Below are 16,591 nucleotides of genomic sequence, written 5' to 3' on the forward strand. Positions count from 1 at the left end.
GGAACGTGCAAACTTCTACGTCGCTATGTCACAAAGATCAGACCAATAGTAGTCTGGGATCATAGTATTTTTTTATCAAATGTCTAACGTGTCAAAGTCCTCTGTGACACCCAACATTCAATATTTTGTGACGAAATAAGCACAGTTTATCACTTCGATTGAAAGGTCGCATATATCACGTCTGTGGGGAGACAGTCTGAGGTGTAACACAACCAATTGGAGATTTAGATCTACTGTACACGACATCAACACGTGTTTCTTAGTCATGTACATGACATCAACACGTGTTTCTTTAATGGTTTATTCAATCAACCAAAATTATAGTAGGAGAAATGAAGTAGAATTGACCATTAGAGGAATTTTTTGATCGACATACAAACAAAACAGAACTGTGCGGTCTTTAGTTTCTATCAACACCTTTGTCTGAAGAGATACAAGTGATAACCACTATAGGATACGACGTGCAAGACAGTTAGTTGTACGCGTTCGAAAAGAATGTACGGGACCTTTTTTTCTATTTATTATTTATTTATTTAAAATTTGTTTGGATAATTATGTAAACCTATTTTTCTTATTGTTTTACAGTCATTGCGCGCGTCGTTGTTTCGGCGGTGCTTCGAGTCGAAATAAACGTCAAAACGTCAACAATCGCCGTTACTGTCCCCTTTTAAAAAGAGAAGTTTTAACAACTTGAAGTATAATTACTTGTCTATGTAGATATTCATTACGTAAGGCTATCAATACGCTTATATTATCTGAATCGTACACTTTTTTTTACATGCGAATGAAACGAGACTTAGAAGTTAAAATCAATTTTAATAATTCATGGGAAATTTTGCGCGGCTTGATAAAAATGTCTATTTATGAAAATAAATATTAGTTATGTCATATTTGTCACAATTGTAATAATTCAGTTCTTATTTCGTCATCCTCATTATTACTGGATAATTTGTCTACTATAGTGTTAGGACAAATTGCAGGAGAAATTTATATCTTGATAAGGCTTGGTAACCATTCGTTATTATAGTATTACACAAATACTAAGTATGATATAGCAGAGTATAGTTGGATTGTCAATAAAGTTTCAACCTTTTGGTGTACGCCCCCAACGATATTGCTGGAAAATAAAGGTCCTTGCCCCTCTTTCGGTGAGGGCGTATTTTTGTATGGATTTGAAAAATGTCTGCCAACTTTAATTACTTACTTTCAGGGTAATTAAATAATTTTTCACATTTTCTAAGTAATGGCTGTGATGGCGAGATAGCAGAGTAAGAGTAACAGTATATTTAGAAGTGGGATAATTTCGTACAGCGATGTTATACCATTGAATTTTTTACAAACAAATACTGGACAAACAACACTAAAAAAACTAATAAAAATATAAGGAAATCTTTGATAAAAAAATAAATCAAAGGTGATATGTGTATGGAGTGTACTGGGGCAATGATGATTGCCTATGGTTCTCTGAGGTTTGCATGTAAATTTCAACGCACGAGAAACGAATACGACTGTGTACATTTCACGCCCAAATTTTATACCCTGAACGTCGTTTGGCGATCAAAATCATACACTGTACCTGTTTAATAGTAAATAACCCATCACTCCATTAACATTTATTATATTTATTTATTAGCGGAATAGAAATACATTGACTCACAAATAAAAATGTACCTCTCCAACATATGATTTCTTTAATTCCTTCACCGTTCGTTGTACATGTATATGTAGTCTACATAACTTGTCCAATACATATTGTCTCAATTATATATGTGTGCAAAAATGGACACTTTATAATCATTGAGTATGACAAGTGAATTGAAGGAAAATAAATGTTGAAGTGTTCTAAACCACGAATAACTGAGTGACTTGTTTAAATAGTCCATGTGTCATGTGACATCATGGTGTAAAGTAAGTGAATTAGTTGTGTCACGTGACAGCATGAATGGAATCTCATCAGAGGTAATATTATTGATACTACTGGTTTGCCAATTAATTTCAGGATCCATTACGGACCCGAGGTTAGTTCCCAATTTATTTAAGGAAGTTATTTAAGGAATTTGGGATAGTGTTATCATCCTTTTGAGAAGGATACGGATATTGTTTAGCACCGGTCTCCGTTGTTGTTTTAAAAACCCAATATTGTTCACAACACTCCGAATGTTTTTTTCTTCTAATAACATCACAAGACAGATGGGAGATAACTGACCCTTTGGACACCAGAAGACATTGCTTTGTACAAGGAAAGTGAACAATCCCATGGAATTCTCTGCCTAATTATACTTGTTGGCCAATGAAATTTGGAATGGTATTACACATATCATTCAATTCATCATACCTGCAACGTTATGTTACGGAAGTTTAAAATAAATGTGTTATAGTAGATTTTATAAAAACTTGATTAACATATTGAAATAGACTGAAAATAATACAGTTAAAAGTGTTAAAATTGAGACAGTCAAACGCTGAGCGCCAGATTTGGCTTTAACGAAATCTGTTGTTTTTGATTCTTGATTTATAGTTCAATTTGGAGTAAAAAAAACAAGATTTTAGTCAGAAATAGCCTACCGTACTTCGACCGATATGTACAAAATAGATAAAAACACTGTCAAAAATGTTAAAATTGAGAAAGAGAAACGTTGTGCGCCAGATACGTCTACACCCTTGAACCCGTTGTTCTTGATAAGCTGAGTGTAAAAATCAGCTGAGTTCTTCCTTGTACGAGGACGGTCGTCATCATTAAAGTCCACGTAGTGAAGACCAAAGCGCTGACTATAGCCGGATGTCCATTCAAAGTTGTCCATCAATGACCAGGCAAAATACCCTTGGACGTTTACATCATCAAGTTTTATGGCTGAAATAAACATGGTATTGTTTAATAATTCAAAATCAAACGAATATCATACAAAAGGTAACATAATGGCGTTACCTGTATGCGGTACACCACGTTGAAGTAAGTAAGGCTGCGGTCAGAATATACGGCAGGGGGCCTGGGAAGAAATTGGAGGGTCATGAAAAAAGAGAGAGAGAGAGAGAGAGAGAGAGAGAGAGAGAGAGAGAGAGAGAGAGAGAGAGAGAGAGAGAGAGAGAGAGAGAGAGAGAGAGAGAGAGAGAGAGAGAGAGAGAGAGAGAGAGAGAAAGAGAGAGAGAGGGGGGGGGAGGGAGGGAGGGAGGGAGGGAGGGAGGGAGGGAGGGAGGGAGGGGGAGGGAGAGAGAGAGAGAATATAGACAATCTAGGCTTACAGTTGTATAATAATGTGCTTAGAGTGAAATTGGGAAATTGAAAACAATATCCAAGTACTACATTTTTTTCAACATGTCCTTATTTTGAAAAAAAATGGTCATCGTGGGGATGTCGACGTCACCTCCCACACCCTCCCGATCTATCATGGGGAGGGGGGCTGTTTCTGTCAAAAATTCATGATTGAAAGTGAATACCTTGCTGGCTAAGTACTAGTATATCTCCAAGTACAGGTTACAGCCCATTGTGAGACCTTTTTAGCAAAGTCTCTTATTGTTATGAATGTACACTGAAGTCTATTGCCAATGTGTAGTGTACCATACAATTGTAAATCTCCAGAATGCAGGAAGTGGGGGGGGGGGGGTACCGTATAATTCCACATATGAGGGCTATGAAAATTCTTGCTTTCATTTCGGGGATCGGGGTGCATTACATTTTATGAGCGCGAAGGGGGCTGCAGAAAAAGTTTTGACCAAAATATCTCCCTCCCGCCGGAAATTCTGACCGCAGCCTAAACGATCGATTGTCAATAGTTGATGTGTCAGTGACAGTACAACATCTTGTTACATGTGATAAATGTGTGAACTCCTTAGTATTAGCTAGACAAATAATCAAGGCGTGTGTGTGTAGATGATGATGAGGGGACTAAGTCTGAGGTTATCATAGAAATAAAGGTATTCTGAATGTATATTAAATACGTGTAGCTATAACATAAAAAATACACTAGCGAAACTGTTGTGGCCCATGTGATTCTGTCACATAACACCCCCCCCCTTGGAATCCGCTATACTAGTATTGCTTACCTTTCAAGACTTCGTCAATATAGGCAGTATAAAACGTAATTCTGGAATCATCTGCCAAGTCGTCCGTATCCTCTGTTGAAATTCCGTTTTCAGTGACAACTATTATTGGATCATTGTACTCTGCTTTCAACCAGTTCAGTAACTTTCGTAAACCCCACGGTACTGGCCTCAACCAACCAGAGGGGGATGTTGGCCATTCGTCCTTCTGATACCTAGTAACGTCCTGAGAGAGAGAGAGAGAGAGAGAGAGAGAGAGAGAGAGAGAGAGAGAGAGAGAGAGAGAGAGAGAGAGAGAGAGAGAGAGAGAGAGAGAGAGAGAGAGAGAGAGAGAGAGAGAGTCATGTTCAATGGTTTTTAAAATAATTCATTGATTGGTGGATGATTTAATTTGCAATTAATTCACTGGACGTCTTTGTGCATTACATGTAATTAATAAATGTAATCGGTTGTAAGCACAATTTTAAAAAAATTACCAAAATTCACCAACGAACCTGAATCTCACGATTAATTGGTATCTATATCGACGGCATTTCTGGAACTTGACGGGTAGACATTAATTAAATAAGCATTATTGGATGAGATATGTGGTATTTTTCCTTCTCACTATTAGTTTATATAATTAATGTTTACACGATTAATTAAAATTGGCATTTTACCTGATCTTGTTCATAATTAGGTTCTGAGTTTGGATTCACGTCATGTACACAGATAGTGGTAGTATATTGATTTAAACCAAAGAAATCGGCAGTGCCTTTAATGTAAGCTTTCTCCTCTTCAGTAAATGTGGGCAAACGAGATTCGTTAAATCCCTGTGCTATGCTTTTATTGCCAACCTGCCATTTCATCACATCTGGGTAATCACCATTGATGAAAATAGGATGGGCGTACCTGCAAGAATGAAAGATGCGCACAACACAAGTAGCGATTAAATCAAAGAGATAAACATCAATCATCATGTAACAGTTTCTTAAGTCTATTATCACTCACCTGATTACAAAAATACTGCATTATAAGTTATTCATTTACATCAGACAACACTGCGTTTATTTGCAATGTCATGATTTCCTGACACAAATATAAAAATAAAAATCCACCTCCTTAAATTTTCTCATAATGATACATTTGTATCTGTTACATCAAGTAAAACTTGTAATTAAACGTGGATATATATTTTTAGACCAACAGACGATTGTCAGAGATCTTCTATTTTATGAATTAGATACTTATTTTGAGAATTAAAATCAAAATACGTCAACAAGTGTCGTGGTCTTTACTTACCAACCAGCAGTAAATTGCATATATCTATCAGCAGCAGCTACGTCTAGTGGATCATTCGGGTCTTCTGGTTCACCCCAGTCTGTACTGAGGACAATAGTGATCATACCACCCTGGGTAGCTTTGTATTTTTCTTGGTAGATATTGTAAGCTTTGGCGTGGGCTTTGATGATAGTATGTGCAGTTCTATACGGTGCACTGCCTGGATCGTAGATGCCGGGCGCAAAGACGTTAATTCCATATCCTAACCATGTCACTACATAGGGCTCGTTGAAAGTTGCCCAATATTTAACTCTGGGGCCGAATTCTTGAAAACAAATGTCTGCGTATTCTTTGAAAAGCTCTGCTAGAGAGTCATTTTCCCATCCTCCGATATCTTGAAGCGCCTGCGGCAGATCCCAATGGTAAAGTGTCACCATCGGATCGATTCCTGCTTCAATTAATTTGTCCAACAGCGTACTATAATAGTCGATACCAGCTTGGTTGAGAGAGTTCATAGTACCATCGGGCATGATACGTGGCCAGGAGATGGAAAAACGGTATTGGGTTACGCCCAACCTTACCAAAAGTTCAATGTCATCTTCATATTTGTGGTAGCTGTCACAAGCAACGTCACCGTTCTGGTTGTTATAGATACGACCACTGTGACTAAAAGTGTCCCAAATACTGAGCCCCTTGTTGTCTTCTAGCCATCCACCTTCTATTTGATACGCCGAAGTGGCACTACCCCAGATGAAACCCTCTGGGAAAGTATCATTGTAGAACGAGTCCCTTTCTGGGTCGTTAAACACTGGATACAGGTATTCTTCTGTATCTTCTTGAGTTTTACCGAAAGTGATGAGACATGTGAAAAGAAGGAATGAGAAAAGCGAATTAAGGAGAGGAGTAGCCATCATGAAGTGGGTCGAGATAACTACTGCGCATCATAGAAGTTCTACGCTGATGTATATCATATGTAACTTTAAAAATAATCAGATTTTGATAGATATGGGTTGTTTGTGGCGTCCTTTAGAAATCTGATTTGATTTTTCTGTTAGGTAACGGTTGGCCATGGCGAAGCTAACAGAAGCGGATAAATAGATAATACAGAATAGCTGTTCTGTTCAGCAACAGCACCCCTAAGTCGGGATCATGTTACATAAATTCGTTTCTCGAAAGTTCACGTGTAGAAAATCATGGAAGGAAAAGAAGCGATGGTAAAAAAGAGGCAGAGGGACAGGTCCAAGAAAAAAAAGTTCACTCATCAGTGTCCTGTCGAGTTTAAGATTTTTATTCGCTGAAACAGTCGGTGCATTTTGTGAAATGTTGCAGTGCATGGGGGGGGGGGGGGGGGGGGGGGCATGTACGTAAATCAACTTTCACTTTACCCTTTTCATCGGCAATAAAACTAAACTAAAAACCGTGTCAACATAGTCTCTTAACATTTGTTTCGCTTTTTCAAAAGATTTGAGAAAATCGACTAGTTGTCTGACATGTACTACTAAGCGAGGGATAGATAAGTATAAAGTACAGTCGTTGGCGGCGCTCGACAGGTGTATGACCCATAAATGTAATAAAAACTATAAATGTAATACTAACCATAAATGTAATAACATTTAACTATAAATGTAACAAAGGTGGAGGGCGATCAGTAGAAGTAAATCATAAATAATTAATAAGGTAGTCATAGTAAAACTGGTTTATTAAAACCAAGTTAAGATTAATTTAGAAAAAAAAACACACCAGTTGTTCAAATCATTACTTTTGCATGGTACCTTGTAGGTAAAATATATTTTTGAAAAGGAAAAAAAAAGAAAAAGAAAAAAGAAAGAAAGAAAACAACAGACAAAAAAAAATTTGTAAAAAAAAAGTGAACAGTAAACAAAAACAAATATTTGTAAACAAATATGGCCAATTCCAAGCCCCTGTGCTCACACCACAAACACACCACAAACAACAACTGATTCACGTCATGGCTATCAGCAGTAATTTGACTGCTATGATCTCGTGATAAGCTTATTACAGTACAATACAATGGTGGCAGTGGTGGGATCTGTCAGGTTTGGAATATGTGACACAGGTGACAGCGGTGTGATGCCACAATCACACAATAATGCAACGTTAGATAATACGATGAAAGTAAAATGTGACCCTCCATTAATTCCATTTTCTAAAATATGACCCTCCCCGAGAACCGATTTGTAAAATATGACCCCTCCCATTCTCCGCACCTTGTGTAATACATTCTTTTCACACCCTTTCACGCAAACTTTATCATAGGCTACATATATGCGATAGTGCATGAAATAATGTGCATTCAAAAATGTTCATTTCTTGATCGCGCGATGAGATACGAAATACTGTTTGCTATTAAACGATGCTGGTTATCCCCCGTCATCATCATCGTCGCAAACCATGTATCCCATCATACACTGCATTTCCCACCAAACATTCAAGATGGCTGCGCCCATGGGAGACATGGCTGGGTTGTTTGTACGGGAATTTGAATTGAAAAACTCGGTTGTTTTACAGATTAATCAATGCGAAGTTGGTGACGTGGGATGCGTTGTTTGGGACGCAGCTCTAGTATTTGCCTCATACATTCAAACTCAGGATTTCGCGAAAAGTTATGGAAAGTTGCCCGGAAAAAGAGTGGTTGAGCTTGGAGCAGGAACAGGAATAGTAGGCCTGACATCGGCTGTGCTAGGGTAATCATGAAAGCGTATTTTATTATCGTTTGTGGAGGGTCTATGCTTGAATGTAATATGCGAAAATTACTTTAGATGGCAGCAGGGATGCTGGGCGTTGTGTGAGCTCTGTATTTCGTATCAAATTCAAAGGGACATGGAACACGGAGTTTATTCCGAATATTCGTTGTTAGTTCGCCTACGTATTTTCCAAATGTCTCGATCCTTTATCATTTTCAGTAGTTACACGCTTTTCATAATCTCGCCACTATCTTTAATCACTGCATGGATCCTACTGCGAAAAATAGATGTGGTTTATCCAAGTAATTCAACAATTTACACCAGTATAATATCTGTTCTATCGATTTTGTCGAATTACTGAAATAGTGTAATCTAATCAGTAATCTCATATAAAAATATGACCATTTTGTATATCATGCTTGTATTAGATGTTAACATGTGTACTTATTCATACACAGATGGTTGAATGAATCACAGTACGGAGCCCAGAAACAGTGATTAAAATAAACAAAATTTCCTCAAAAGTATGCATGAACAAATGAAACTACAATAAAAACAGTAGTAAATATCTACCTTATAATTATTTGTGCCTGTAGATATGGGCCTGCATACTAAATGACATTGCTCATCGCACTTAATGTATAATGACGTATTTCCTTCAAAATTTTCACATGATACGTGAGCACATGGTATAATGGTTGTTTCCTAAGCCTACTGACTGTAACCGTGAAGAAATGTAAACTTACATCATGTATGTGATATACACATGTAATTATTACAATGAGTACTCATACATGTAATCCCTGTTATTACAGGGCAGGTGTGGTGTTGACTGACTTGGAGGAATTTGTACCATTGATGAAAATGAATATCAAAACAAATGAACAGCACTTCCAGGGATCAGCTGAAGCAAAGTCTTTGAAATGGTATGTTTACAGAGAATAACTTGTTCATAGAGTTAGTTGAAGAACCTTTTTAATGCTACGCAAAAAAAAAAATTCATGGCAATCAAATATAACAGCATATTGTTTCTAACTATGAATTAACGTTATTCCATCTCTTTGAAGATAAGTGTGCAATGAGTACTCGTACCCTGTAACCTGTTTCAGTGAAGTTTGAAGTACACATAATGTGGTTCAGGTCTTATTCTGGCATTCACAGGACATGAATGGTTAACATATAAGATTGCCCATATTAGTTTTAATTGGTAGTTTATTCAAGTTTCTGTCAATTCTAGGGGAGACAATATTGATGACACCATGATCCAAGGCCCAGACTTTGTATTCATATCAGACTGCATATACTATGGGGAGGTAAGACATTATGTAAATTAAAATTCAGGCTTTAGTTTCTAGAAGTACAAAAAACACAAAATTTTGTATTAAAGGATATATGAAAAATGTTTTGTTTGTCTAGAAACAAATATGAAATGATTTATAAGTGATTTTGTTTAATTCTTTCTTTTCAACTTATGTAATGCATTTGTTTTTCATCAAATCCGAAGTATCAATTTTTTGCGAACTAAGACTATTCTCAGGTAGATGTTTCTTTTGCCATCTGAGACTGGCAAACTGAGACTGATCTCAGATGACTATTTTTTGCAAACTGAGACTCTCAGTTCATGGTCTCACTTTAATGTTTTAGATACTCTTACATACCACCAAATCCATGCTTTGCTTTGTGAACATATAGCCTGTCTGTGTTGCTGGATCTGTGATGGCTGGGTTCTTGCTAGCCTGTCTACGCCACTCACTGGATCTGTGATGGCTGGGTTTTTGCTAGCCTGTCTATGGAACTCACTGGATCTGTGATGCCACTGAGCTCATTCTCGAAATGAGTGAAGGAGAGCAACAGATCCATGTAGACAGTCCGGCAAACATATCCCAAGCCCATTTATCTTGAAGGGTTATCATTGTTAGAATCAATAATTAATTCATGGAATTACATAAGTTATACTGAAATTAACCACTTACTTTTCCAGTCTCTTGGACCACTAGTAGAGACCATTTCATATCTGAGTGGTAAACAAACCAATGTGATTATGTCGTATGAAAAAAGGACCACAGGAAATAAACCAGAACTGGAGAGGAAGTTCTTTCAGGTGGGTGCTATTAAACTTATAAAACTTTTCATATGTTTATCAAAATCAATACTATTCAAGGTTTTATAAATCACCTTTCAAAAGAAAATGACTGTGTCTATGATCAAAATGTATTCATATACATATTCATATATTGCTATATGTAGAATGTTTACCAAACTTTCTTGTTCACATTTCTCTTTTGAATTACATAAATTGTCTCAATCTTACTAAAGTTCCCATTCAACAACCCAAGTTTTGATCTCCAATTATCATTTAGATTAAATACCATTTTAACATGTATGTGTATGCATTAAAAGTATCACTGTAAACACAAATAACATATGTGCAATCCTGTTGTCTGCTCCCAAAGAGATAATACCATCACTGATATTACATTTAGCAGCATGAAATTTAGAATTATGACATTAGACATAAAGTTATTAGCTAACAAAGATATATACTTGAAAATTTTGTTCAAACAATCCTCCTCTTCTATTTTTCCCAGTTAATAGAAAAAGATTTCACAGTTCACCCAATTGGACTGGAAAGACAGGATGAAGTCTACAGGAGTGAAGATATTCATCTTATTCACTTTGCTAAAAGGTGACCAAAGGGTCCCTAGATATTTTGTTAGCCAGTGACACACACCATTACTTATTACTGCCATTCAACAGATTTCAGCCTCCATGGTGTATCTATTGAAATGTTACATATCTGGCTATGTTGTTGAGACCACATAGATCTACCAGGATTAACTTTTAATGATACAAAACTAAATTCCTAGTAAATGTGTAATGCTTTCAGAGTATTAAGCAGCTGTGCAATAAGTACTTTACACTCATTATGTTTCAGTTATCAATCATAACTTATGATGTACTTTTGTATTGAAAGTAGATGGCTAGAAAGAAGAGGGAAAAAGATGTGAGGGGGGGGGGGAGTCTGGGGAAGAGGTGTAGAGGAATGGGGAGAAAGATATGTCAGAGGATAAGAAGTGTAATTTTTTAAAAACAAAACTTGCTTATTAAAATACAAAACTGAAATTGAAATAAAGATAAGTTTTGTATGCTTTCCACATTCTGGTAGGTATTGACACAAACAGTTTTACTATGCATGTTGCAGCACTGACAAATGTTATCACATTCATTGTAAAGATGAAATTATATGTTATTCCCATTTCTCATAGTATGTGATATACATGTACTGTTTCCTGTAGATATATGTATATAGGTACAATACTTGATCTTTAACATTGTGACATTAGTATATCTTTAGTGTATATACTGAAATGATTTTGGGTCAACGGGGGATATTGAATGTCATCAGATGTGATTTACAATGAAAAAGATCTGGAATGATCTCAATACAGTAAGATTCAAATACACTGACTGCACAAATAGCATATCCACTTCTCATGAAATTAATGTTGAAAGTACATGTATGCCAGTTTTTACCAATTAGTCAATGTACATGAGATACTATTTTTTTAAATAAAATTTGTTTTACAGTAAACTCTTCTTCTGTTCTTCTTTAAGTAGTAATATTACATCTCATTAGGATGCCTAGCAGTAACATTCCCTTGTGGGTATGATTTCAGTATCACTTGTGTTTTGGAAACACTCTGGAAGAGGTGACATCCCTCTGAAAGGGGATTCCCAATTTTCAGGTTGATTTCTATATTTAATGAAGATGGCCCACTATATTTCTTGTATGGGCAAGATTTGCCAATTGTAGGTTTCCGTTTCATTTGACATGGCAAAGGTCTTGAAGTCAAGTTTTCTGTTGCGTCACAATGGAAAGTCAAAACAAATTAGAAAGTAAAGATTGCAAAAAATCAACTAGCTATGTATGAACTCAGACAAACAACTGAGGTATATATAGAATGTGTCCTGCTTGCATACGGAGTAAGTCGTCCTTTCCTTCTCTGAAACGCGTGCACCGTCTGCAAGAAGGACTAAATACAGAATGAGAACACAGTGTGGAAGCTTTGGTTTGAAATCATTGACAGTGTCAGTGAGCCATTTAAACGTCGGAAAGGTGAGATACAGTCAGTCAGGTTTAAATGACAATACAAAGTTACCTATGAACTCATAAACTATCGAGACTGTTGTTTGATGTATTCAAAATAGTTCACACACTAGAAAATGTGTGTCAGCTGTGTAGAGGATTATGATGTTCGCTTGCAATGAAGCTGGTGACACACAATCGAACTCGTGCTGGAATCACAAATCTGCGTACATGAAATCTGCCACGCGTCACCACTCCATTCTCCAGCCTTACACCATCTCGTTTGTCAAGTCCTATTTTCGGAACAGTAAAACAACATCCGGGTACAATGGCCGAATCTGGGGATTTATCCAACACTCCATGGTCCGTTAATACCATACAAGACTCCATCATGTCGACAAAGACACGTCTGTTTGCTGTCCACATCCCGATGGCCAAGCAACGATGTCAAAACATGATGGCGACGGTGAAGGACTTTTTCCAGGGTTGTGTTGGCCAAACAGGACATTATTACGATTGTGGCATGTCTAAGTTACGATTGTGGCTGGGAGATGTATGTATGTCAACTACATCTAGACGATTTCGTCAATATTGTCGGATGACACTTTCACCATCACATCTTTTGTTGATTTTTGCCATATTAACCATCATCTATATCCTGGCAACGCGCTCATCGACGGAGCACAGATATAGCATTCAATATTTGCCAATGGATCGCAGTGGTTTCTACGTTTACCCCGGCATCTTTCACAATCCGGAGAGAGACGCTTTTCTTTACGGTAATTTCCCTAGTGATTTCCTATGGGGTGTGGCTACTTCAGCTCACCAAATAGAAGGGAGTGGTAACGTCTATAGTATATCTGGAAAGGGTCCTAGTATTTGGGACACATTTAGTCGCCAACCTGGAGCAATTAGTAATGGAGATAACGCCGATATTGCTTGCGATAGTTACAACAAATGGAAGGAAGATGTTGAACTTTTGAAACTCTTGGGTGTAAAGTTTTATCGGTTTTCTTTAAGTTGGTCCCGCATCATGCCTGATGGTACCATGGCAACAATCAATGAAGCTGGTATAAAATACTACAATAACTTGATTAATGCTCTTCGGGAGGCAGGTATTATTCCCATGGTTACGTTGTATCATTGGGATCTGCCACAACCACTCCATGATCGATATGGCGGGTGGGCAGATGAAGCCGTGATTCGCGATTTCAATACTTATGCTAGGTTGTGTTTTGAACGGTTTGGCGACCGTGTGAAACATTGGATAACAATAAACGAACCGTGGGTTATCACACAACTTGGGTACGGAACTGGAGCCCATGCACCCGGGATCATGGAAGACGGAGTGACTACCTATATTGTTGCTCATAATTTGATCAAATCACATGCCAAAGTATGGCACACCTATAACGATGAATTCAGGGAACACCAGCATGGTAAAATTGGTATTTCTTTGAATTCCGATTGGTTTGAAGCAGGAGATCCACGTATTGCAGATCGTATGCTGCAGTTCATGTTAGGATGGTTTGCTCATCCAATCTTTGTAAATGGCGACTACCCAGAAACGATGAAAATTAGAATCGCCGCAATAAGTCGTCATCAGGGTCTCAATGATTCGAGATTACCCGAGTTCACAAAACCCGAACAAGACTACATCAGAGGAACATCGGATTTCTTCGGCCTCAACCACTACACTACTTTATATGTAACCGAGAATAACGTTGAAGATTTTGATTTACCACCGAGCTGGGAAAAAGATCACAATTTAGCAAAATGGTATGGGCATAACTGGCCCAGTTCGGGGTCCAATTGGCTCAAGGTCGTGCCATGGGGTATGAGGAGGTTGTTAGAATGGATAAAGAAGCAATACAATAGTCCAGAAATCATTATCACAGAGAATGGATACTCCTCATCGAATACATATGATTTGAATGATCTTGATAGAGTCGCCTATTTAATGTCATACATGAACGAAGTTTTGAAAGGTAAGACTTGTATATTACATGGTTTTGTATATTATTTTATGCTACAATGTTATACTATAATTGGAGTGTTACAGACTGAGTACAGTTATAGATTTATAGTAAAAGTATACTAGACTAGTAGTACACTATATATAGTGTAGTGTAGTGTAGTGTAGTGTAGTGTAGTGTGATGTGGTGTAGTGTTTATAAGCTTACTGTTTGGTATTTATGAATTATTTTTAAAGCACGAAGCGGTTTTTTCTTTATATTCATGTTTCTTAATCATAATATACAAATACGTATGTCAGAAAATAAAAATCACTTTTCCCCATAAATTGCATGCGGTTTTTGAATAGATTTCTTAATTACAAATCAAACATTGTGACAATAGAGATTATAATCTTCTGTCTAGTAGATGTAACACCTGTCAATGTACGAATAGCGAAACAAAAAGCTGTTGTAGAACAGAACAAATATTTATAAATGGGAAACATTTAGATGAAAAAAAAGACACGTATATGAGTTGCAGCATTAATTATATGTTGATTATATTTTTTAAAAGTACCTACAATGACCAACGTCCCATAGTCGTACTCGCTCCTTCCTCATTTTCGTATATTATTGAGAACGTTAAAAAATTACCAAATCTAGAATAGGTTATTTCTATGTTTGATTGCATTCTTTGAAATCTTAAGTATATGTAAATATATTCGTAAACATAGTGGGTGAAAATTTATAGATTCTTGATAAGGATATCAGTTGGATATTCGAAGAACCGAAGTTTTATCACAGATACACTTTTGGCAATGAATTTGAATATTTGAATATTGTCACGATATTTACATAAGACTACACAACGTTGGTCGTTTGTTATATTTTGATACCGTCATTTTCATCCCAGGGAATGGATACTTCTCAGCAAATGCAGATACTAGAAGACATGCAAATATGAATAATACAAACGTAACGTTTCAAAAGGGAAACAAGAAAGCAAAAGTAACCCACAAACATACCAGCGCGTATTACAGTGTAAATTAGTTGTTTGTTTTTATTTGGTCATAGTTATAGGCAGATTTCAATACACTATCGTGGCGCTCGGTATTCTCATGCAGATTTAGTAATCTACAGTAATCTCAGTATTGTTATATTAGGAACATTGTCACGGGTATCATTTGTCCTTACTGTATACATTAGGCGAGTAAGACTCAAATTGGGTTATATGTGGTATCACCTTTAACTAAGTCGTCTGTGTGCTGGCCACTTAAAATGAAATGTTAAAAACTTCTAATTTCGTGCATGTTCTTCGATTGTGATTTCTGGAAATCATTAAATCGTCAAACATGGAAATTCTATTTGAAAGTACCTTCTGTCTCCGAACAACATTTATTCATTTTCTCTTGATCTCAAGTGTCATATCTTGATTACCAAACCCAATCTCCAAGTGTGATACCTAATATCTGTCCGCAAAGTCAGTGTAATAATTTGTCATATCTTTTCAACAATATGGTGGGTGTCAGTAAATGATGTCATCACAAACAATAACAACCACTATCTCAATGTTTCATTTCAGCCATTGACTTGGATCAAGTGAATGTGAAAGGTTATGCAGTTTGGTCATTACTCGATAACTTTGAGTGGACGGCAGGCTACAGGGAAAGATTTGGTCTTTTTTATGTGGATTTTGAAGATGATGACAGAAGTCGTATTCAGAAAGACTCCGCTGTGTTCTATTCCCATGTTATTCGTGACAATGGTTTTCCGAGTTCAGCACTGACGTCATCAGCTCCGAATCGCCTGGTGCTCTATTCGCAAATATTGGCGGGATTTTTATTTTGGTGGTTTTGTTGCTGATCTCAAACTTTAGATCTTTATTAGAAGTGGGTAATGTTGTAGGGTGAAAGATTAACAGGTGGTTGGTGCTAGGCTTGATTACACTGGATGTTTGCAAATAGTCATATTGTCAACAACTTATTGTAAAATATTGACTGAAAATAGTCACTAAACTAAATAGGACAACTGAATCAGACTGTGAATGGGTTGGAAGCCAAAATGTAGACTATGACGTGTCTGTACACGTGATCGCAGACTCTGGCGTGACAGAGTCTATGACATCATCGAGCACCATATGCATACATATTACCGTGATGAACACCACATTGTATTTATTTTACACTTAAAGTTCACCTTTTCAGTATATTATAATATCATATCATGTATCTACGTTAAATGAAAGTCTTACAAAACAGAAAAATGATTCGCAGTCAAAATAAATTGTAGTTGTAATTGAGTTTGTAACTTGTTAGAATGGTGTCCATATTGAAATGAGAATGTTTCTACAATCTTGATACGCATGTTTGCAATAAAGAACACACTTCTTTCCCAGAAAGAGAAAAATGGAGATCCATTGGGCTACATGTATACAATGAGGAGAGTTCAAATTCATTGCTGTTTTGGTCTTACTGTGAGAGGCTATTTGCCGGTGACTAGAATTTAGTGGAGTAGTAGTAGTCTAGATGCTATTCGTGGCATCGAAT

The 16,591-nt window shown here is 36.8% G+C and overlaps 3 protein-coding genes across 3 annotated transcripts in view; 2 read left to right on the forward strand and 1 right to left on the reverse strand.

Moving 5' to 3' along the window:
- Positions 1-6,209, reverse strand: part of LOC144446399 (lactase/phlorizin hydrolase-like) — a gene marked incomplete at its 3' end in the record, with an annotated part of 11,372 nt that extends 5,163 nt beyond the window's left edge. Inside the window, exons 1-4 of the mRNA XM_078136156.1 lie at positions 5,320-6,209; positions 4,698-4,929; positions 4,042-4,264; positions 2,660-2,851 (exon numbers count right to left, since the gene is read on the reverse strand). Of these exons, the coding sequence (XP_077992282.1) occupies positions 2,660-2,851; positions 4,042-4,264; positions 4,698-4,929; positions 5,320-6,209 (1,537 nt within the window). The remainder of the gene's footprint in view (positions 1-2,659; positions 2,852-4,041; positions 4,265-4,697; positions 4,930-5,319) is intronic.
- A 1,543-nt stretch (positions 6,210-7,752) lies between these two features.
- LOC144453579 (protein N-lysine methyltransferase METTL21D-like) lies at positions 7,753-10,899 on the forward strand. Its single transcript, XM_078144901.1, has 5 exons — positions 7,753-8,003; positions 8,819-8,929; positions 9,241-9,316; positions 9,985-10,104; positions 10,592-10,899. Exons 1-5 carry the CDS (start codon positions 7,753-7,755, stop codon positions 10,691-10,693), a joined length of 660 nt encoding a protein of 219 aa, XP_078001027.1. The 3' UTR covers positions 10,694-10,899.
- Positions 10,900-12,418: 1,519 nt separating this feature from the next.
- On the forward strand, positions 12,419-16,547 carry LOC144446408 (cytosolic beta-glucosidase-like). The gene is made up of 2 exons (XM_078136168.1): positions 12,419-14,078; positions 15,628-16,547. The coding sequence occupies exons 1-2, from the start codon at positions 12,419-12,421 to the stop codon at positions 15,906-15,908; spliced, it is 1,941 nt and encodes a 646-aa protein (XP_077992294.1). The 3' UTR covers positions 15,909-16,547.
- The last annotated feature ends 44 nt before the right edge of the window (positions 16,548-16,591 follow it).

The sequence above is a fragment of the Glandiceps talaboti genome, chromosome 2, assembly GCF_964340395.1.
Source record: "Glandiceps talaboti chromosome 2, keGlaTala1.1, whole genome shotgun sequence".
In the NCBI taxonomy this organism is placed as follows: Eukaryota; Metazoa; Hemichordata; class Enteropneusta; family Spengelidae; genus Glandiceps; species Glandiceps talaboti.